The sequence below is a fragment of the Ptychodera flava genome, chromosome 6 (assembly GCF_041260155.1).
Source record: "Ptychodera flava strain L36383 chromosome 6, AS_Pfla_20210202, whole genome shotgun sequence".
Taxonomy (NCBI): Eukaryota; Metazoa; Hemichordata; class Enteropneusta; family Ptychoderidae; genus Ptychodera; species Ptychodera flava.
The window spans coordinates 38705671-38728850 of NC_091933.1; the positions used below are offsets into that span (position 1 = coordinate 38705671).

General features: G+C 39.7%; 1 protein-coding gene across 1 annotated transcript; it reads left to right on the top strand.

Moving 5' to 3' along the window:
* Positions 1-1300: 1300 nt before the first annotated feature.
* On the top strand, positions 1301-21815 carry LOC139135727 (protein Wnt-2b-A-like). The gene is made up of 5 exons (XM_070703377.1): positions 1301-1533; positions 2204-2442; positions 7418-7698; positions 19619-19883; positions 20457-21815. The coding sequence occupies exons 1-5, from the start codon at positions 1454-1456 to the stop codon at positions 20762-20764; spliced, it is 1173 nt and encodes a 390-aa protein (XP_070559478.1). The 5' UTR covers positions 1301-1453; the 3' UTR covers positions 20765-21815.
* Positions 21816-23180: the final 1365 nt, after the last annotated feature.

The following is a 23180-nucleotide window of genomic DNA, read 5'->3' on the forward strand; positions in this document are numbered from 1 at the left end:
TTCGGCACGCTTCAAACACTTGAAAGTGTGAAGCGTCCCATAATTGGATTCTATTCCAACAAAGTTTGGTGTTAAAACAAAACTTGTCGCTGTTTTCATTACAGTCTTGAAACACACAAAGCATAAATCAACTTTTTCAAAGGATAAATGCTTAAACACTTGACTCTGATGCACTGGTTGCGAAATGGCGTGTTTCACTGCACCCTGATGTTATCTATGTGCGGGTTCCGAACTTCATTCCGGTTTCTCAAATCGAAATTTGTGTACCATCGCTCTGTAACGGAAGAAAAGGTACACAAGGTTGGGGGCTATTGTCCATTACATCACGTTAATTAGCTTTTTAACGAACTGAAATGAACTCTCCGCACATGAATAGGGCCGGACCCTTTTAAATGTATAAATCAATTAAAACAAGACGCTCGGAGTGGAACGTTCTCCAATGTGCCGTGAAATCGGCATTGTTTTATTGCATATAGTCACCGACGGTGGGTACTTTGACCAATTACCTGGTATGTTGATAATAGCGTAAACTGTTTTCAATCTTTTTTTTTCTGCATTCCTTTTTGATTACATCATTGCCAAGTGATTCAGCTCTATCTACATAAAAAGGAGGAAAATTGAAAACTGCAGCGATTGGGCGTGAGAAAATTTTATTGAAAAGAGCGATGAGTTTTTATTTCTTTTCAGTAGAAGGTAAGTTCTTGATGTCTGCGTCATATGGAGTTTGGTTACTTGCGCATCGAAATATCAACTCAGTGTGTCTGAAGCAGACTCCAGACTATGGAAAAATACAGTTTCAAAGACTCGTGTGTGCTTGGAGGAGAATACCGGGCACTACACCAAACCAGTGTATATGAAATCCAATATAGAGTAGTATACGCCCTTGGGAAAAAACACTCTCGTGTTTAGAAGGTCGATTCGTGTTGGAAAATACAACCCAGACGAATGACTTAACAGTTACTGCTGGACACGGTTCATCATCCTCAAAATCTCTGTTATTCTTTTTTTTAAAGAATCTCAACCTCTGAATCAATCGAGTCTTGAGAATTTTCAGAGGACGGGATTTCCGCATTGATCATGAGTTGTTTGTTTAATGAATCTGAAAGTTGATGAAGACGTATTTTTTTGTGAAAGCTCCTCCCACGTGATTCCGCAGTGTTACCTGTTGCCCAATCTGTGATTGAATATTCAGACGTTAGCTCCATCGCCTCATTTGTTGGGCAAAAAAGAGCCACACCATTATACCTACCCTAAAAACTGCCGTCGAATCTCGCACACATAGCCTGCAGTAGCGGTAGCTTTGACTACCGTGGTCAGCCAATCAGCTCGCGGGGCGCAGCCTTTGAAGTCTCCCGATATGGTCATAGTGTCAGCGAGCCTGCCAACAAATATGTGGTGCTAGCGTTGGAAATCTCGAAATTACGGTCGCACACAACGGTAAATGTGATCGAGGATGGCCTATTTCAAAATACGTGTACTCTGCTCCGTCTTATTCCTCTTCTTCTATTCCCAGCAAGTCAAATGCAGTTGGTGGTGAGTAAGCGGCGTCGTCTTGCGTGTTTTCACGATTAGCCGAATACTTTTCAAATCTTTGTCGACGTTCACATGCCATTTCACCGCGCGTCGTTCCCAATGCACCTCCACTTCGAGGACCCAATACTGTTGCGGCAGCGCGTGAAGATGGATCATTCGGTAACAGGACACCAACTTACAAAGTTTTTGTCGCTATCCTCGTAGCGGTTATCATTTTAGTGCATGAGATCACCGAAGACGCGCAGAAAGTATCGAAATTTACAAACGTCATTTCATCCCCTCACTGTTGACCCGTAACTACACCACAGTCACCGTGCGACCGGTCGGGAGTGTGTCTTCGGAACCGTCTTGGATTCTAGCCTCCTGCCGTTATTTCATTCCATTAATTTTACTGGGATCCTCACGTTAAAAAGGGTAGAACAATGTAAACAAGAAGTTACCTTTGAAGGAGAGCTCAAGTTTATTTTGATGGAGGGTTTCCCCCATTTTGCGTTCACGATCTGCACGACCCTCTTAAAATGTTACATGCTGTAAGACCGCAAAACGACAAATTGGCGACCAGCGATCCGCACCACCCAATTAGATCGTTTACTGTGGTTGTATATGAGACGATATCGACCTATTATGGTGGCAGCTAGTAACACGGGTTTTATTATTTTCTGTTATGTAGGTTTTTGAGTCAATTATCAATACACGCCGTCGGTAGTACACGTGTTATGTGTGACAACATCCCGGGACTAGCCAGTAAGCAGCGAAAACTATGTCGCGAATACCCAGATGTAATGGTCAGTATAGGCCACGGTGCATCCCTCGGGATAGAGGAATGCCAGCACCAGTTCAAAAACAACCGGTGGAATTGTAGTAACCTGGAAAAAGATTCGTCAGTGTTCGGCAAGACCATGTTGAAAAGTAAGTACTCTCTTCCACCATTTTATTTGTCCATTTCAGAAGTTACTCATCTTGTCATATAACGGCTCCTCGCACGTTGAATTGCTACTGTTCTCAGTGCGAGCTTCTGTTTTGTATCGTGTATTTTCTTTAGACCCCTTGCCCTGTTGTGTCGGCCTTAACTTGTTTTGTGACAAGTATACCGTTTTGTATTCTACGATATTAGTATCTAATCCTCTCGGAACCACACTGAATACGTGAATGGCGGAGACTTGTGTGGGAACACAGGGCCTTTCTCCCCTTTCAATGATAGTTCAGTAGCGCCCTGAATGTCAGCCCCCATACCGATTTGTCTTGGTAACACGGGTGAGGCACGAAGCACCGAACAAGACCATGGTCGACCGGACAACCCCACAGATAAACCCCTTTATCTTCGGAAAAAGTCACTGCCTTGTAAACAGTTTCGACTCGATCGGTAATTATTTTCTTTTCGCTCAATGGCGGAATCTTTCTCATGGTAATGGACACTTCGTTGTTTTGATAAAAGTAAAACAAAATCTTGGTCTGGCATTTGAAAAAGACAGGAAGCTGTTCAACAGTGAAGGGGCCTCAAGTACGAGCCCACATCTCCCGTTCTGAAGAGGAAAAAAAGGTTGCGTCAATTACGAAGATACAACTCTTTGTATATAAGCGGCTTTCGCGAAATTGTGTTGACAAACAAATTAAATGAGAAAAGATGATAGCAAATTACAAGAAATAAAGGGAAACCACTTCATCGGTTAATTTGAGCCAGGGGCTACCCCTGTGAAACAACACATTTTTTTTTAGAATCTTACTCCATTTCCAGATGTTTCCCGGCTTATTTTAAACCACATCGTATACACACTCACACATCTAGTCGGGAAAAAGTAACACAAAAAATGGACACACGTCATTTCGAAGTCGTCCCTAGTTCATTTCTGGCCGACGACAACCCATATTAGATGAGGATCGAGCAAGTTCCACTCTTTTGCCAAAGAAAAAAAGCTGTTTTTGTCACTGTTTCTATTACAACGCTAGAGGAAAGAGCTGCATTTCCTTTCCAAAGTAGTGTAAAAAAGTTGCGGAATACATGTCAATAAACGAATGCATGCCCCTTTGAAAATGTCTAAAGTTCTGCCCGTTCCCTCGGGCAGCCCATCAATGCTATCAGCGTATCGTGTTTTCATTGCAAATACGACGTTGACTCCACAGTTGATTCTGTTCAGGTTAGGCATTTGCCAATCTTCTTTTGCTTTTTTTCTTTTTTCCCTCTCGACTGACAACGCGAATGATACAACACAGCCGCTGTTCAGTGACAGGTCGTATGAAGTGAAGCGAGAAACGTTCCCCTTTCGCTGCAGTTGGCTGCACAGTCGGCAAAATATATCAGGGCAGGGGAGGAAAGAAGAATTTTAATCGGATAACGGCGTATTCAAGTTTATTTATGGATCAGTTACATCTGTGGTAACTTTGCTTTCAGTGTTCGCACCGACACATTTCACTGATATACCCTGCATCTGCTAATAAACCAGAACCCCGTGACCAAAGAGATAGCCAGTGAAAGTTACGGGGGGTACCCCGGCTTGCTGCCGCTCTATGGGAATTTGAATTGTCTGTTGAGCGAGGTTGTAGCCGATATCTTACCATTGTGTTCTCGGAGGGGATTAGGACCAAGTTAAGATGGGAGTGTTGCATGGCACATTGTGAATCCATTCTGCCTCGTCTGCTATGGACCGTTTACCATACCACTTTTTCAATACAAAAAACCCAAGTTCCAAACACGTCTTATGCAAAGCCCTTTAGAATGAGGTAGTAACGATTAACTTCGTTTGGAAGGATCTAATTGCTGAGTCGAAACCTTTGTTTAGACCTAATTAATCACTGAATGCCTCTTGAATTCTCTGTTGGCCATCGTTGAATAGGGGGTTTCCACTGCCGATATTCACTCCGATGGTTTCCACTCAAAGACGTTAGTAGATTACCGTAAAGCCGAAATGGCTTAGTCTTCCGCGTCAAGTGAAATGCAAATTTCCATTTTTACATTCTTTGACAATTTTCGACGGAATCGTTATTCGACATAATATGTTCATATCACCACTCTCCCGAGATTTTTTTAAAAAGTGGCCCTCTCCTCGGACAGGTAAGAAAAACGTCTTAACGGAATCGTGTGAATATCAACCCTTATGCCAAAGGTACGTCAGAGTAACGAGACACACAATGCTGTTTTTGTAGAGGTCCCTTGTTTACCGTTTGACCACGAGACGAATAATACCTCCCACCAAACGAATTACCTAATCGACTAGGTAGGCTGGTAAGGTAGCGTTGGGCTTCGAGGTGACAACGCATTTTGGTTTCAGCCACAGTACAGAAGGGGCACTCTTTCCGTATAATTTTACGGCCATTTGTGTAAATCACAATAAAAGAAACCATTACGACATGTTAGTACATAGTTATTTGATGTGTTCAAGTGTTTTGGGACGGTCCATCGATAATTCTATTGACCATGTAATACACAGCTCTCTCTCTCTCTCTCTCTCTCTCTCTCTCTCTCTCTCTCTCTCTCTCTCTCTCTCTCTCTCTCTCTCTCTCTCTCTCTCATATTCCACTTCTACGACTACGTCTTTCTATTACCCACGATGAAGCATTTGAGAGAGCCAACTTTCTCTGGTTAGAAAATTAAAGAAATCTATCACTCAGCTCGCTCCGTCATGGTTCCGCGCTTTAGTTCAAATATAATGTGGCCCAAAGAAAGTATTTTATTTTCTTCCAGGGGGATTTTCCCTTGCCTTCCGTTTCTATCTGAGTAATTAGTCGGACTGACTATTCATCCAAGACGTGGCGAGCCACTTCACGCGCATACGATACTTCCACCAGGGAAACGATTAATTCTGATTTGAGAGAGGGCTAGAATTGCAGATATTTATAGATTCGTCCGAATTCCCCGTAGCCAGCCATGGGAGAATGGCCCGACATACTGCTAAACATTCATGTGTCACCGATAAAAAACTTCAAGATTGTGTTCCAAAAGACTATACAGCCTGGAGACTTAATAAAAGTACGGCAACACCAGGCCAGCCAGGGCTTTACCGTCGAAACATCACGAGATGTGGGCGTCTGGACCTTTTAATCGTCAGAATGTATGAGTCAGTATTTTCGCCCAAGGCCCTTTTTTAGGGTGAGAGTTTTTGACTTGTGTTGATTCGGTTCAAAGTTGGTGGAACTTGAAGGTTACCAGTGTCTAACATTACGTAAGCGATCAAAACATGAAACATCTACAACCTCAATCTCCTTTTGCTTTTTATTCACCACTGATTTTTCTGCATTCGCTAAAATACACATTATGTAAATACAGGACGTAAGGACTTTCCGACCAAAAGAGCATGCATATATTGCCCACGGTATGTTACCATGAAATATCAAATGATTGTTTAGGCGTCCCCGTTGTTTCCTCCCGGTCTCGTATTCACATGTATGGTTCCTTTGCACTAGTCTATGGCGGTATGATATACCATAGACTGCGCTGTCTCGCGAAAAAAAGTTTGCTTAAACGCCGAAGAGTTGGAAGTAATCAGTATTAGAAAGTGAGTCGCCGATATTACTAGTGAGTAATGTACACGCACGTCCGAATTAAAAGGTGTACGAAAGGCATTTGAGACTGTAGGCAGTGTGACGGCTTTGTGTACGGGTTGTTTTGGGTCGGCCGGCACGTGTTTGCTTCATTTATATTGGTGGGTAGACACGCTGGCTTATGAGGAGGACATCAGACAAGGGGTACATTGAGGACATTAAGGACTTAAGAATCCATGCAAAGATTCCGCAACTTCCGGGGAGATTTAACCACAGCCGCTGATTTGTAGATCTCTGAAACTGGTATCTCGGTTAATCTACCCTCAGTCTCCACACAGACAAACAATGTCAACTTTAATTAAAGGTGCAGGCATTAGTTTCACAGAAAACTCTTTCTTTGCCTTTGTCGTGCATCCGTTAGTGTTACTTTACTTTCTGTCATCCTTCTAGTTTGCACTATCTCTAGCAATATTCTCGTTTTATCGTAACATTACTAAAGCATGTTCAGTCAGGGATGGCGGATGTGATTCACCCATGGTGTATGTAATAAGGCAAACGGGGAGGGTAGGGAGGGGGAGAGGTTGTGAGGGGTATCGTTGTTAGCGACTGACCGGGATGAGGCTCAGTGTCGTGAGTACCGGCGGGTAGGGAGATGGCTTCTTCCCTCGAGCCATCAGTGGCGGCAAGACAATTTTGATGGTCCATGTGATGGTTGAATAGTTCCAATGCGATTCAGCTCAGTCCACTTCAAGGTTTATTAGTCATTTCGTCACACGTGTCACAATAGTAAACGCTGAATTAATAAAATATATTTTGCTGTGCCCGTTAACGTAAAGGCTCAACACTACAATTGGTATTACGGCTTGACGCCCTCAGTGCGTCAAATGGACAGATATTGCAGCATTTTAATTATTTTCGTTCTAAAAAGGAGTTTATGTTTTAATTTGTCTCCATTAGTTATTTTGAAATACAAGGTTTTAGCCTTGCCAATACAACGTAGTGTGTAAGATATACAATGGTCTTGTTTATAAATGTTTAAGTCCGGACTAGAATTCAGTCAATAACAGTAATATTTAGTATTACACTTTCATAGAGTGTTAACAAGTGAAACACTAAGCATGGTAATGATTTTAAGAGGAGAACAAGATAGTGCATTTTAATAACGGAGCAAAAATGGTAAAAATTGAATCAAGAGTTGGTTGTGGAGCTCGATGGAGGATATTGTTGAGGTAAACGAAGCAAGGGCAGGTGAATTGTTTTCAATTATGTGCATCATGAAGTAAAAATCATCCAGGTCGTCAATTTGTTGAGATGTACTGTAAATGTAAAGCTAGCCTAACCAACATGCCACATTAGTTCCATCATTTGCTTATAAAACTAACCCTTGTATTTCGTTTCTGGTTCTCAGTTGCCAGTCGTGAAGCTGCCTTCGTTTACGCCATTTCGTCGGCCGGTGTCGTCTACGCAATCACCCGCTCCTGCAGCAATGGGGATCTGCGAAAGTGCGCCTGTGACCCGTCTAAGCACGGCAAACATCGTGACAAGCTCGGCGAGTTCGACTGGGGAGGGTGCAGCGACAACATCAAATATGGGAGTGATTTCTCCCGCGACTTTGTCGACGCCAAGGAACGAAAAACGCGGGACGCGCGAGCTCTCATGAACCTTCACAACAACCGCGCGGGAAGAAAGGTAAGTTGTGTTCGTTGCGTTCCCTTCGTTTATCCGCTCTTATGCTAATTAATGCAAAATTACATATTTCAAATCTCTGCGCATGACGTCATATCTAGAATTGTGCATAGGAGTATGAACAACCAGCATTGGGAGTTTCTTTCGAAAGAAAACAAGGCTTGTGTATATCGTACGTAAAACGCCGTAATATCTACAATTTTATTATAAGTAAACGTAATATTCAAAATAAAATGATATAAAAACCAAAACAAAACTACATACGGGCGCTGAGAACAGTTAATCAGACAGAAATTGGTTGTCCAATATCATCAACGGATGCAGTCCATTTATCTATTAGATTAGGGTAAGTGCATTTGTACTAGTCCTGATAGGGACGCCCTAAGTTAATGAGATCTGACGACATTAACCTACTGGGTAACACTGATCTGAATGTGCCCCGAAATAACCAATTTTTATTTTATGCCTTAAAGAATTATATATAAGAATACGATCTTTCAAAGTTTTAAAATTTTCATCGTATTGGAATTAATGAGGCATTTTGAAGTGTAATTTTAAAGAAACAAGTGAAGACGTCATTCATTTTCGACTTAACATTTTCGACTCAATGTACTCTTCATTGGGTAGATACCGTGTATCACATTTTATATGGGCCTATCACTTATTCAGTCGGACTACTTCAGAAAACGTTTAAATTCCCGACAAAATGTGTGCGAACTTCCTCGATTCTGAGCTTAATCAGCGGTGAGCAGATAAAGATGCGAACACTTTGAGAGCGATTGATTTAAATCATTTACCAGAGAAAATGCGCTAAAATCGATTGGGAGCGATCTTGGATGGATAGATGTGATTGTCGATTTGAACGAAATTCAAGCCGATCTCTCGATATGTAAAATCAATAAAAATGTCTAACAAGTCGGCCATACTATCTCACTGAACTGTCTGCATGTGGCCAGGTTTCGATCGTTATATGTTGACTGCACGCCGAGACCTGAAAAAATTACCGGGTGCACAGCGCTGTTTATCAGGCTCATAGGTCGCCATGGAATCGATACTGACAACCAGGGATGCACAAATGAGTCGACTGAATAATTTATATCAGCAAAGCGAGTGAGAGAGAACAGGGAAAACATGACAGTATTTATTAGAAAAGATGAGATGATGGTAAACCATTCCTCCAATTGTGTCGGTGCAGTCATTTCGGGTCAAGATGGGATCTTGACGAACTTTTTTTTTTAAAGCTCGATTTCTGCCTTTGAAGTTGCCGCATGATGGAGCAAGACAAAGAAACTGGGTTCGGCTTTGGTATCATCAGCTGCCGTCTAGACTCTGAAGTGCTATCGGTCCTTCAGGCGGAACATCACCGGAAACTCTGTCAGAACGCCTTAATATACCATCTCGCCTCTGAGCACAATGGTGAAATAGTCAGATTTGATTCTGTGGCGAGGTTAAATGAACGAAATTCCTCCTCTCCAGGGATATTAGAATTATTTATTGACCGGGGTTGCATTCTGCATAAGTTGCCCAGGGAAAATCGGTGCATTATTGAAGTTGGTACTGGAAAATGCTTTTTGTTTAAACAGCCTGACCCGCTGCTCTTCATAAATTGCTGTCCTTCGGGTGACCCGACAAAATCGAGGCAACTATTAAAAATTCAAGATTTCTCTTACGATCGATCTCTGTTCATTCGCTTATGCAAGAACACATCGCATATATTTTACCCAACCAAAATTAAATACGTATATAAATGGTGGTCATTCCTAGCAACTACCCGTCCTTACCACTTCCTTCTTCATATTCAAAATGGAACAAAATGTATCATTTCCTCGTTCTACTGAATGGAAGGAAATGACTGAAACTAGTTTCTTGACTCATCAATTCCTTTCATAAAAATTTTTTGAAAGGTTATTAGTGTATCAAATGGTGCACAACTTTAACCCTCACAAGTCGAGGTAAGAGAATGTCACGATAGTGCATATTTAACGCCCATGGCTAGTGGTGGATTTCCATAAACTGCGTATTTTTTGAAGTCCCCTGAGAAAACTCTGTCGCTCCAGTTCTCTTTCACGACCTCTCATTATCAAGATTCCAGAAACACTGAGTCACACAGAATGATTTGTCATCAAAATCATATCTGAATATTCATTTTAAAATTATTTTTTTCAGTTATCTTTGTGTCACCCGATGTACTATGAGATGTTATTCTACTTATGATGTTGCGTGTGGTCAGTTTTCAGAAATTAAAAACAAGACCTGCAGTGTTAACTGATATAAACACGATTGGAACTATTTTGGGATAATTGGATGAGAGTAATTATTAGGAAAATGTAACGAAATCGAAATTTTTACAGCCGAAATTTTACAAATGATAGAATAGTGTAAAATTTGAAATATTGTTCTCATCTAAAAAAAACGACGAAAACACAATGATTATTGCATACCTCTTTCATCGGATTCATTTTCATGAAAACATGTTGATTTTTTGTGTAAATGTACCGAAGAAACGAGACAAAATGCTTAAAATTTCTCTAATTGACGACTTTTGAGTCAGGGCACTTTTGAAATGCCCCTGACTTTTTCGTGAATTTCAGGCTTCATAAACATTAAATTGAGTCAGGGCACATTTTAAATGACCCTGACTGACTTAACTGTAAATCAATCAAAAACTTCAGTTTGGTCGAGGAAAAGTGACAAACTGAGATTAGTACTAGTATTTCAGTAATGAAGAAACCATAGACAAGCTCACACATTTTCATTCAAATATAAATATTGTTCCTATGTTTTGAACAATATTGCATTAGATACTATCATGCGCTGATTCTTACCCATAACATTTCAACAGCATCATAAATTTTGAATAAAATTTTAAAGATGATAAGGAAATATAGGGTAATATTAAACAAATTTCTAAAATTCTTGATAAATTGCGCCTATCCAATTATCCCAAATTAGTTCCAATCGTGTTTATAACGTGTGAATACCCAAATGATGTAACTTTGACGTGTACCGCAAATCATACACCACAAATTGTGACGTCTAAAGACCGAGTGTATTTCAGCCATCAAAATAAAACATAAATTACAAAGATAACCTTAAGATCCAAGACTAACTATGAAGAATATATAATTTTTAATGTACGTGAATTATGACATTAATTAGAGCTCCAACATTTGTAAGCGAAATGCGTCTTTTGATTTCTCTTGTATAAATAATGTTTTGCTAAATTTGAATTTGCAAATAATATCTACGGGTGCACCTCAGAATATCGCCACCAATGTACAGCTTTGTATTGAAACCTTGACATTATATGTCCACTCTATCAGAACAGACAAGACCCTTCTGTCTTCGCTGAACAACGGTGCAATGACGTTTACCGTTTTAGACAGTACTACTTATGGAAGTATGGTTAAAATGACAGGTATAGAATCTGAATTTGTCATATATTGTCATGTGACTCTTTGGTCAGTGTTTGGTGGTCATGTCAACAGTGACATGACTAATATTGCTTATATTACTTTCACCGGCTAATGTTGCCGGTGAAAGTAATATTGAGTGGTATCGTTTCAAAGACAAAAATGTGTAACGACATCGGTACTTTGACTTTAAAAGAGATCTTGCAGTGTCATGTGAAGGCAAACATAAGACCAGATCAATAGAACAGTGCCATAACGTGTGCCATTTGTTCCGTCGGTTAGAGGGACAATGCAGCTTTATCTTATAAATGCTCTGTAGATTTCTGTTGCCATGGTTTCTCGTTCTCCTGCCCAGGTCTGAGAATCCAGTCTCTCACCAAGGCCCGTCAAGATGTAGGTCTATTATGCAGTATGGGTAACGTGATTGAAAAAGTGAATCTGATAGAACACTTAGATTCGCTAATCAGGCTTAACAGCGCACATCGTACATTTACAGTATTTGTCAAAAAGCTGACCGTGGGGAGTTGCAAAGGAATTAGTGAAGAAGAACAAGATATTGAAGTCGGAATTGAAAAGATATGTATCATCGTGTCAAATTTCGGTCCTGTATGGGGGCACACACATAATCAAAGACATTTATCGTGAAACAAATTTAGTGAATGCTCAACTAGAGTCGAGAACTCTTTAACGGAATTCGAAATCTTGTTTTGTCAAGATTGGCAATATCTTTTCGACATAATAAAATTTCGTTTTCGAACAACCTGACACTGAAAACCGATTCACAGCATCATATACTTGTAAAATAGTCCATTGGAATGACAGAGGTGTGGAAGAGTCGGGGTTGCTGTTAAGAAACAATGTCATGCAGATTCATTTCATTTGCAGCTAATGCAAATATCCGTCATTGAAATGCATCATAATTTCAATAATCATTACAAAAAATCCCAAATCGCTCTGCCAGTTTGAGTTGTAAGCGTTTCGAAATCGACGGTTTTAAATCTCTGCTTAAATTTTCCTGAAGGAAACTTACAGTCAGTCCCTTTCAAAGTCAAGAATAAAAATCACATGACAAAACGTGGTTCTAGAGAAACAAACAATATTTTCCGATTCTTGAAATTTTAAAATGGCCGCCGTACCTTTGGTAACTAACTCTATTTGGGAAATTAAATTTTTGATTTTTACAAAAAATCAGCAGTTGAAACCTGCATCTACTCCATGAGCTTCAAAATGAGCCCCATATATAAGTGGTAGATCTTTCAAACATAATTGTAAAAGTTTTAGTCTGAATATCTATCCACGAGATCCACTCTACCGTACTTGACCAAATGTTACATATTTTCACGTGGCCGTTTACACGTGACTTTACTCTACAAAACAAACGGAACCCGAACCACACAAGTTTTAGGCCCGGAGAGGACCAATACCAGCCAATATAGCCTTGTTGTGATGTCTGCATGTACTGAAAGGTAATAATCGATATTCAGAAGTTGAAAGATGAAAGATAAATTCGCCACGTTGCATCAGAACGTGCAAAGAAAAGTGTACACGGAGACAATAATATTTTTGCAACGAGCCTTTCACACAGTGACAAATGGCTTTACAAGTATACTCAAAAGAGGGAAAATAGGAAAATCTAAAAAATGTGAAAGGAATAAAAAGATGAAATCAGTAGTTAACTAATCCGAGATCGGGCACAAAAAGGAAAAGAGAGGACAATGAAGATGAATGAACAAGACAAGAACATGGGGGTAGCTTAAGCATTTAAAGCGGATTTGAAATGCGCATCGTGGACAGAAAGCGTTGCTGTTTTGTATCACATTAAAAGCCACCGTCTGGTAAAACCACAGAAAGAAGAATGAGCTGGGCTGTTGATACTGTCTGAATACAGAAGGTGATTTGCAGACAGTATTGGATCGATGGAGTCACAGCAGTGGGGGAGTTTCCGTGACTTTGATTCCTTTGTGGCTAGAACAATGTTTTCTACGCAATTGCAATGCGACACTGGTAATGCTATCAAAACCAGACCGATTTCCGAAATCAGTGCACTCACTTATGCCAAGTGCAGTAATGAGCATTGTGAGTGTATGCAAATGAAATTGCTAGTGACTGATTATCAGCGGGGAATATTCATTGGCCTATAGTCGTGCGCTATCTCGATCAGTCTCTTTATAGAACGTGTCCAAATAGTTTCCAAGTTGTAAACTTGACCGAAATGCTTTTATTCATGCCGAAGAAGCAGGAACGGGAGAAGTAAAAATATTGTTTGGAATAATGATATCTTAGAAGGAGAAGGAGATAGATCGATCTATATCAGCGACAAAGATGAGATCAAAAGTGCAACTGTGTATTAGGACATGGGGAGTTTAGGGCGATTGATAGTATTTATGTAAGAAAATATCGGATGAACCTATCTAGTTTAAAAACCACTTTATTCTTAAAGAAATTGAACATAGGAAAATCAACAAAACACAGTATAATAACATAAAATAAACATAATATACGTAGACTTCACAACTGAAGCAGATATTAGTTAATCGATGCCTTAAGACATTTATATCAAGTACTAACAGTTGTCAGACCGACCAGTGATTTTGAAGACATTTGCTTTGAAAACTGACGAATACTCTCTGAAAAATATACATATAGAGCTACAATAAGCTTATTTCCTTTTATCATCCCTTTGGACCCGTACATCAAGCAAAAAAGCAGTTTGAGTAGTGGTATTGGAAGATAAAACGTGCCAAAAAGTTATCGGACGGTAAAACCAGTTGATAAACCATGCGAGATTTGACAAGCTCAAAATAATTGTGGTGACGCTGCATGTTTGAAATTAGTGGAATACAACCCCTGAAACCAAGAGACGAGAACAGGGAGATTAAAATCTCAATGTTCATTTATATACAAAAAAGATACGCGGAGAGAGAGAGAGAGAGAGAGAGAGAGAGAGAGAGAGAGAGAGAGAGAGAGAGAGAGAGAGAGAGAGAGAGAGAGAGAGAGAGAGAGAGAGAACTTAATTGCGTTCAGGGATGTTGCTCTAAACACTTGCAACGTATATTATCAATTATTCTGAAACTGACTCTAATGATAAAGACAGTGGTCATGTTTAACATTGAAAATTCTATGGGTTAGAGTGACATTGAAATCAAAGAAACATGATCTGATACATCCAAGGGTCAGCCTGTTCTCATTACTTGTGATTTAGCAGCTCCCCAAATTTATGAGATACATTTATTGTAAATTCCCAAACATAACCTGTTCCAGAAAAAATTGATCGCCCACTGAAAATCTTCGCGCAACCCTGGAAAGGAGAATCTTAACGAAGCAACTGTTCAGTAATCACATGTCTTTTGTGGTTGATAAACGGAAGTGATTTGTGAATTACAACGCTGTTACAAAGCCAGCGCGGCTGGACTCGTACTTGAGAACAAAATGCCCTCCCTTTAAATATCCGGCCAAATTGAGGACATGTGGACCAGAACTTTGTGGCCTTAGGCTTGATTAATGTATGAATGAACGAACGGACGATATGAATGAACGGACAGACGAACAGACAAACGTATGATATGAAAGTTGATGCTTGAATGGAATCACAAGTATCCCCTCTCAAGAAAATCTTAATTTTTACTTCGCAGGCATACTCACAGCAATGATATTACATCTTCTTGATGAAGTATTATCCGATGGTCTCAGTAATTTCGGAGGAATGACTTCGATTTTTCATCTACTACCAGAGTAAAATGCTCTCTGCCACAGACAACATCTGGTGGTGGATGTGACCTCTCGTCTCTCCGAAGTTTCTATCTTGTAATTAACTGTTCTTGCCAATGGCAAGTTTGTGTTCGCTACCGGGCGGAAATGCCATGATTATTTGCTTATCACGCTGTTTTGTTTCTGTAACATTTTTTTTGCAATTGCTCGAGACTGAGAATTGTATTGTTGTGACGTCATCGTTTGCATCTGTGCAGAATCTCACAAAGTGAAATCTGCCATGGCAATCATTTTGCAGCAAGAAACCAGACCCAATACCAGTCTGTATACAGGAGTCAACTTTATCAATGCAAGTTAATACAGTCGATTTTGTCAAGTTAACGCTAACCCATTATTTTGTTTTCGTATACAGTTTTTAGCTACTAGGCCCTATAGACTATAGTCTATAGAAGCTATTGGGATGTGTATCCGTCCGGCGTCCGTCGTCAGTCTGTATGTATGTATGTATGTATGTATGTATGTATGTATGTATGTATGTATGTATGTATGTATGTATGTATGTATGTATGTATGTATGTATGTATGTATGTATGTATGTATGTATGTATGTATGTATGTATGTATGTATGTATGTATGTATGTATGTATGTATGTATGTATGTATGTATGTATGTATGTATGTATGTCCGTTTGTGAGGCGTTCGTTCACTCAAATATCTTGAGAACCGCAGTACTTACTGATTTGATATTTGTTGTGTAGATTGAAAATATGATTATGAGATACCATTTTTTTTAAATTTTTGGTATTGTTGAAAATATGCAAATTAGCACCAAAAAGGCGTTTTTGGTAAAAATCTCCTTCTTGGTCAGACAGCTTTGTTATTTGGTATAACAGGTCTCTAGGGATAACCCAACTGAGATTTTTTCAAATTGTGATGAAATATGCAAATCTGTATTTTTAAGGAATTTTTTTGTCATTTGTGGTCAAAACTTTATTTCATCAAAACCGCTCATCTGACAGCTTTGATATTTGGTATACAGGTTCCTACAGATGAACTAAATATGATATATTGAATATATGATGAAATCTACAATTTTGTATTTTTGGTGCAATTTTTGCCATTTTTGGTCAAAATATTTGTTTCTCAAAAGTTACTCATCTGATAGCTTTGATATTTGGTATACAGGTTCCTAGGCTTTATGATCTTAATGTAATATATTGAAATTATGATGAAATCTTCAATTTTGTATTTTTGCAGCTAATTTTGCCATTTTTGGTCAGGCCATCCTGAAATGAGCTATCAAAGATATCAACCTTCTTCATCAATACATGTGTCACAAAAAGTTATTCTCTACATAACACAGCAGAGCTCTGTCGACTGTTGGGTCGCTTGTTTTTTCAAAACCGCTGGTCAGACAGCTTTAATATTTGGTTTACAGGTCCCTAGGATGACCTTAGTGAGATAATTTCATACAGTCAGGAAATACTTAATTTTGTATCCATGTCTATAGTAGCGTCAGGGACTTTGGCCCTATGTTATTTCATCTCACGTGTCTTAGTCTAACACACTATTGCGTGTCAGCGACGAAAACTTCTCCATATGGAAAAATATAACTAACCGACATGATGACACTATTGCACATGCGCATTTCTTGTCTGTTATTATGCAGTACCACTAGTACTTGTCGAGCAGAAAGCCTTCGGGCTCTGTGAAAATTATCCTTGACATGTCAAAGTCTGTCATGGGTGTACACAAAACCGTAACCACGGAATACATATAAATGGCATTAACAAAAACATGGGATGCTAGTGTAGTTTCTATGTTTCCTAATCCTACGGGAAAGCATTCACGGACTCATTCGATTAGTCAAATATGAAATTGACGTTAATTAGCAGAGCAACGATGACTAATAACTTGATTTTCAAATAAGTACGTGATTTCAACTTTTGCACCGAAATCGCAGAAACTTACGCTATCTTCCCGCACAGTGTAGTGAACGAATTTTATCGAATACTTTTTTGGTGCCATTTTGCTCCTTATATTACAGTGTACGTAACATGGTGGTAATGCATTGATTCCCGATGAGCATTACTCGATGAACAGTAAAGGTACACACAAACGCCTTAATATTGAGGGGATAAATGATAAATAAACAGTGAATAAGTAGAAAAGCGCGCAAACAAATCATTATATAGATGAAATGTTGTGACGTTATTTGACTTGATAACATAAACATATTCGGCACTAAGCTGTTTGTGGAGACATTGAAACTTTGTCAATTGCATTCACATACAAGTTGTGTTGAAATGAATGGTTTTCGCTTGTGGTAATAGAGCGTTAGAGGGGTCTTCTAAAATGCCTTGGAACGAAATGAAACTTTCCTTATCATATATTCTACTGATGGTTGATGTTTTTAATAATCCACGCACTGGAAGATCTATAGTAGAGGTTATAGACTGCAGTGATGGAGAGAGAGAGAGAGAGAGAGAGAGAGAGAGAGAGAGAGAGAGAGAGAGAGAGAGAGAGAGAGAGAGAGAGAGAGAGAGAGAGAGAGAGAGAGAGGCAGACAGACAGACAGACAGACAGACAGACGATAGAGGGACAGACAGACAGACAGAGACTAACAGGAACAGTAGACCGTGACAGACTGACACAGACAGACATATATCCACTGACAAAGGGACAAGGAGAAAGGGGAGTAAGCAGAGACAGAGGTCTACACTGATGTCAATTCTCGCTAACAATTTGAAAGCGCATGATGTTGCAAGGAGACGAACTTAAATGATCGACGATCTGTATGCTAGAGAAAAACACGTGACAAGTGTTCACTATCGTGGATCATGGAGAAAGAAGAAAACAACTTTGTGTCTGTTCAAGTGATTTGATAAACCAATTTGACTAACTGGCTTTTAGTCGGTATACTCGGACCCTCCACAGAGTGCATAGAAAAGAATGAACTCTGATCCAATAGAGAGTGCGCAGATCTGCTTAATCGCCGGTATTCTCTGCGAATGTATGGCATGTCATGCATTATCTTGTCATTCTGCACAAATGGATCAGGTGAAAACAATTCAGCCAGTATGACGTGGCTCTGATTTTATTTACTTTGAAGTCTCCTGTTAGCGTATCCATATTGATTTACCACGCATACAGAATGGTCACGTCTCTACAAGTTTTTCAGTCTTTCACTCAGCGAGCGACGTCGTCCGTTTGAACCAACGTACGGAATTCGTTAACGATCCAGGTGAATAGAGACTGAGTGAGTTAAAGGAACTTTCGACTTTAAAAAACCTGATATGTGCGTTGAATGATAACCGCCATGCGCTCAACCTTAAAGAACGATTTCAAGTCTCTGTTTAATCTCAGGGTTTATATTAACTGCTATCGTAAACTGCTTGGCGTCTAATAGTTAGGCTATGAATGTATTTTTACCTTGTCCTTAAAAGATAAATAAAACATGATTATCCCGTTATTGTAAGTGACTGAATCATCTCAGCCATCGAACTGAAGGAGATTGCAAATTGACTGAAAAGTATTTCTCATTCGTCGCAAAGGTTGTCGGGAGATCTGTGTTACCTTTAGAAACGCGTGATCATTAATCAAAAGTTGATCCCGGAGTTTAGATAATTCAGAGACTGTTAGTTTTCATTTTTCAGAGTTCACTTTTTAAAGACTGGAGGATCTCATGATATTAAATATTTATTTTTTTGGTTGAGTTCTTTTGAGCTCCCATTTTCTGGTATCTGCACTTAGCTTGATTTTTGTGAATGTCTGTGACGCAGTATAAAGTCTTCTTTAGCAGATAGAGCCACGTCATAGGATCATGTTTACTGTACGCTTTGCATGCCTTGTGATTGTCTAGTGGCTCTGGCACGGACCGGGTAGCGATGTGTGTTTGCCAAGTGATACAACAGAGCACATATTTGCACACTCCCGGGCATTACCTGCAGTGAAGTGCATATCATTTTTTTGTTGTTGATCGCATCGCTGGAAACATCCAGAACGTGGAACGTAAGCCATTGAAAGCGAATGAGCTGAACAATGAAAGCCGATAGCGCTTATTTTCACATCAATCGTTGGCACCGTCAGCTTTGCTATAGGAAAGATTAAGACAATCATTTGAAAAAATATTCTGGATGACTTTCTGTTTTGATAGCGGACAAAAGAGATAGACCTCTTTGCGAGACCGTTGAAAACCGTGGCGACGAAAACATCCATTTTCATCTCATTATCTGTGCCAGTCTGCAGGCTACCCAGCGTGTATATCAATTTTTCAGATTCAATATTGTACAATGCACTGATCCCCTTGCGGTATTTTCTTACTTTGTGACAGAACGCTGGGGACTGATTTCTGATTTACGGAACGTGATCATTGTATACGGTATTGGAATGCAATATGAGCACTCTACAATTCTCTGAGAGAATTTAGTCTATCGTTCCTCTACACAAGCCGCTCATCTTTGTTCCAAGTTGATTATGGCATCAATCTACTCCCATCTGACTGTACAATGTCCTCTTTGAAGACAAAGACGAATGCAGCATGTTGTTCAGTTGTTCAGACTGAACGAAATTCTTCGCTCCTTGCCGATGGCAGTCTTGTGGAATACTGGTACATGACAAGACAGTGGTCGTTGTGAACTGCTCTGTACGAATTCACGTGATCCAATCGACGGCCGCCCAGAGCATCCTCAAGTTTTTTTCACCAATTCAATAAAGATTTCAGTATTTTCCGAGAAAGGCCTCCTAACGCAAGCTCACTTTTCATAACAATTTCGAATCTCTCGGTGTTTTTTTATTCAGGCGGTACAGAGAAACTTAAAACTGGAATGCAAGTGCCATGGCGTCAGCGGTGCCTGCACCATACGAACCTGCTGGTCGGCCATGGAGGAGTTTCGGAAAGTGGGCGATTACCTGCGTCTCAAGTACGACGGCGCCACCGAGGTGATGATGAACCAGGCCGGCACTGGTTTGACCGTAGCCAACGAAAACCACAAGAAACCCACCAAAAGTGACATGGTGTACTTCGCAGCCTCGCCAGATTACTGCGTCGGTGATGAACGAACAGGTCAGTTGCACCCCTTCCCCATCTCTATTATGTTATAATGGTCAGGTATGCAACTATACAAGTGATCTAGGCATCATGACGAACAGGATTGGGATGTTGTATGTATGTATATATATATATATATATATATATATATATATATATATATATATATATATATATATATATGTTATAGAGTTATAGTCACGTCAAGTAAAAACCATATAGATGCGTGCGTTTGTTTACTCAAGCAACTACAGATGTATTCGATGCAAGTTGTCGGGATGCAAGCTTATGCTAGTATGCTAGTTCTCTTCTGTTTCTTGCTTGTCAAGCTGCACCGATGATTTTCTTGTTAATAGACATACATTTGCTAAAATAGGGTTCATAGCGTAAAATATTTAAATGTTTACACGATCAAAGTGTTGGCGTCTGTTAACTGTGACCCGAATCCCGAATTCTCTGTTTCTATGGTGTCAGCAGTTGGTACAAAAATAGTCAAGATTGGGTGCACTTCAAGATTTGCTTATGGTTGAATGGTATGTGTCGATCTTCGGCTGATAAAGTGATTACTTATCCATTGCCATATTCCAGGTTCCCTGGGAACAGCTGGCCGGCTCTGCAATAAAACTTCAATGGGTACCGACGGTTGCGATATCATGTGCTGCGGACGAGGTTACGACACAACGCGCGAGAAAAGGACGTCAAAATGCGAATGCAAATTCCACTGGTGCTGTTATGTGAAATGTCGGGAATGTACGGAAACCCTCGATGTACACACGTGCAAGGCGCCGAGATCGGAAAAGGTCACGAGTTCGCTGTCTACGGGTACAGAGACCTCTGAGACGAACGCCGAAGACAACGGCGGGAGAGGCGGCAACCGAGACCGCCACCACACATGAACTACGCCCCCTACCTGCAGAGGCGCTTCTCAAGCAAATTGTACTCTCTTAGCATTCCAACGTCACGATTTGATTGGAAAGAAGAAATTATAAATTTCTTCAAACTTTAAACTATTCTTTAAGTCTCAAAGACCAACGGATTTTCTTCTGCCGAGGGTTTTCTTTCCCTACCCAAATGGTGTCAAAATACCCTTGTTTTCCTTTGTATATACGTCGACTTGGCATTAGACCTAATGCGTATACTGTTAAAGAAGGTACATTATTAGGATCCCGGCGAACGATAGAGGGACGGCACGGAGAATTTTATATATTTTGTTATTATAGTGGAAACATTTATGAAAAAAAAATAGTTGATATATTTTTGTAAGTGTACAAGACGTCCATTCTCCGCGTAAAATAAGTACACACACATCCAATTTCCGTCAAGTTTTCCTAAGTTTCCACTAACAATCTCTGTCACACAAAAACAAAAAAAGTTGTTTCAAGTATCTCAATGAAGAGATGCGTATTTTTTCTACAGACAAACAATAATGTATAAAGCGATAAAAAGTTGCAGATTGAAACCAGATTGGTTTCCGGTCAACGAGGAATTTTAGAATGTTCCTATGGAATATGCACTGAACTTGACACGGCTTGGTAACAGAGAAAAACATTCAAGTCTATATTGGCAGCCATTTTGAAAAATAAATGAACTGTATTAATGTGCCTTCAGCATCTAAAATCGATAAACATATCAAAACGGGCAATAAGACAGACTGACCAATAAGAATACTTAACCCTAATTTCCCTTTTCACTCTGAAAGTTTTTCTGAAAGTTAAACTTTACTGATATACCCAAGCCATATAGTGTAATATTTATAACGGCAAATGTTTCTAATAAGCATTGTACAGGTTTGCGTATAGGACTCGGTTTTGAAATACGGCATATTATTATAATTCGTTTTCTTGTCGTTTTTAAAAAGTAGGAAACGTGAAATTTACAAGAACGATTTTTCCTTAATATAATATAATATTCAATAAACTTTGACTGCGGTTATTTATTCAACTGTCATTTCATTGTGAGAAATTTGTCTTTCCTTGATCGATCGAAAGATGTTGAGATTTGATGTGTTGGTGATTTATTCGTTTGCAGTCACGTACACTGGTGTTTTTTTTTCCTTTCATTTTCACGTTTTCGCGCCAAGGAAGTGACAGCGATATGCGTTGTCATCTAATCATCTGCAACGGTATTACCGCATGGTTTGTAAGTGCAAATCGTCAGAAATCAAGTCAAATTTCCCTGATATCGTTAAAATCTGAACAAGTGAAGCTACGGGTTTTCTGCTTGGGACAATCGCCATTCTTTCTCTTTTAGGGTAAAAATAACGATCGTTTGATTCACTTTACTCGCGGCTCTCTCACTCAATTCGACCAGTCTGACTTTGTCGATCTCTTTCATTAGTCAGTGAAGTTAATAAATTTAGAAACGAGGTAATCGATAAAAATCTGTCTGTGAGACAGTTACACCGCTGACTGATATAACCATGTAGTGCCTTACAGTGCGTGCATCTTCACTGTTCAAAGCTGACTGACTGCGTGTTTCCCTTACACAGCAGTAAAGGTTGATGTATGCTTGTATTGCAACCAACCCTCGGTAATTTTGCTGCAATTACCAGAGTGACAGTGGGACTCCTCAGCTAAATTTGTTGGAAGAGGGTACGTAGCTTGACGTAATTTATCGTCATCAGTGTCGCATTGGAACCACAACAGAAGGCTCGGCTCCTTATTAATCCAGTATCACATGTATAAAATTGCATTCTTTTGGTAACTCATCTAAAAGCAACGTGTCATACATTGATGACTTACACAAACTGGGCGAGGCTGGGCTGATGTTACGGTGTAATTCGGACTTGACTGATATAACTGCTAACGGAAAACTTGCCCTGATGAATATGTCAAGAAATAATGCCATAAATGAGGCCATAGACAGTGACAAATCACTTGCTGCATGCAGAATACTCATAAATATTTTTTCAAGAGGTATTGGCATATTATCAATTCGTGGGCATTTGCTGTTGCTAACTATCAGAGACACGTGGTCTTGGCTACACTTTGTCTTGAAAACTATAAACTTTTGCGGCACTATATTATCTATGAAACAAGGATTGACTTGAAAGCGTTATCTTCGTCATTAGCAAAGCAAATTGCTTTTCCTTAAGTGTCCATCGATCTGATATAAATGGGGATGAAACGTAGAAAATTTCTAGAAAACACTCCAGCTGTCACGTGTAAGGCAACTCTATACTCCTCAAAAGACAAAGTCTCGAATGACTTTGTTTCTGTGTCCTAGCAACTATTATGTCTTTGCTGTTTGATGGTCTTGGGAATTATCATCAGGAAAGTACACCCACAAAACGCCGATGAACTACTGTTAAAT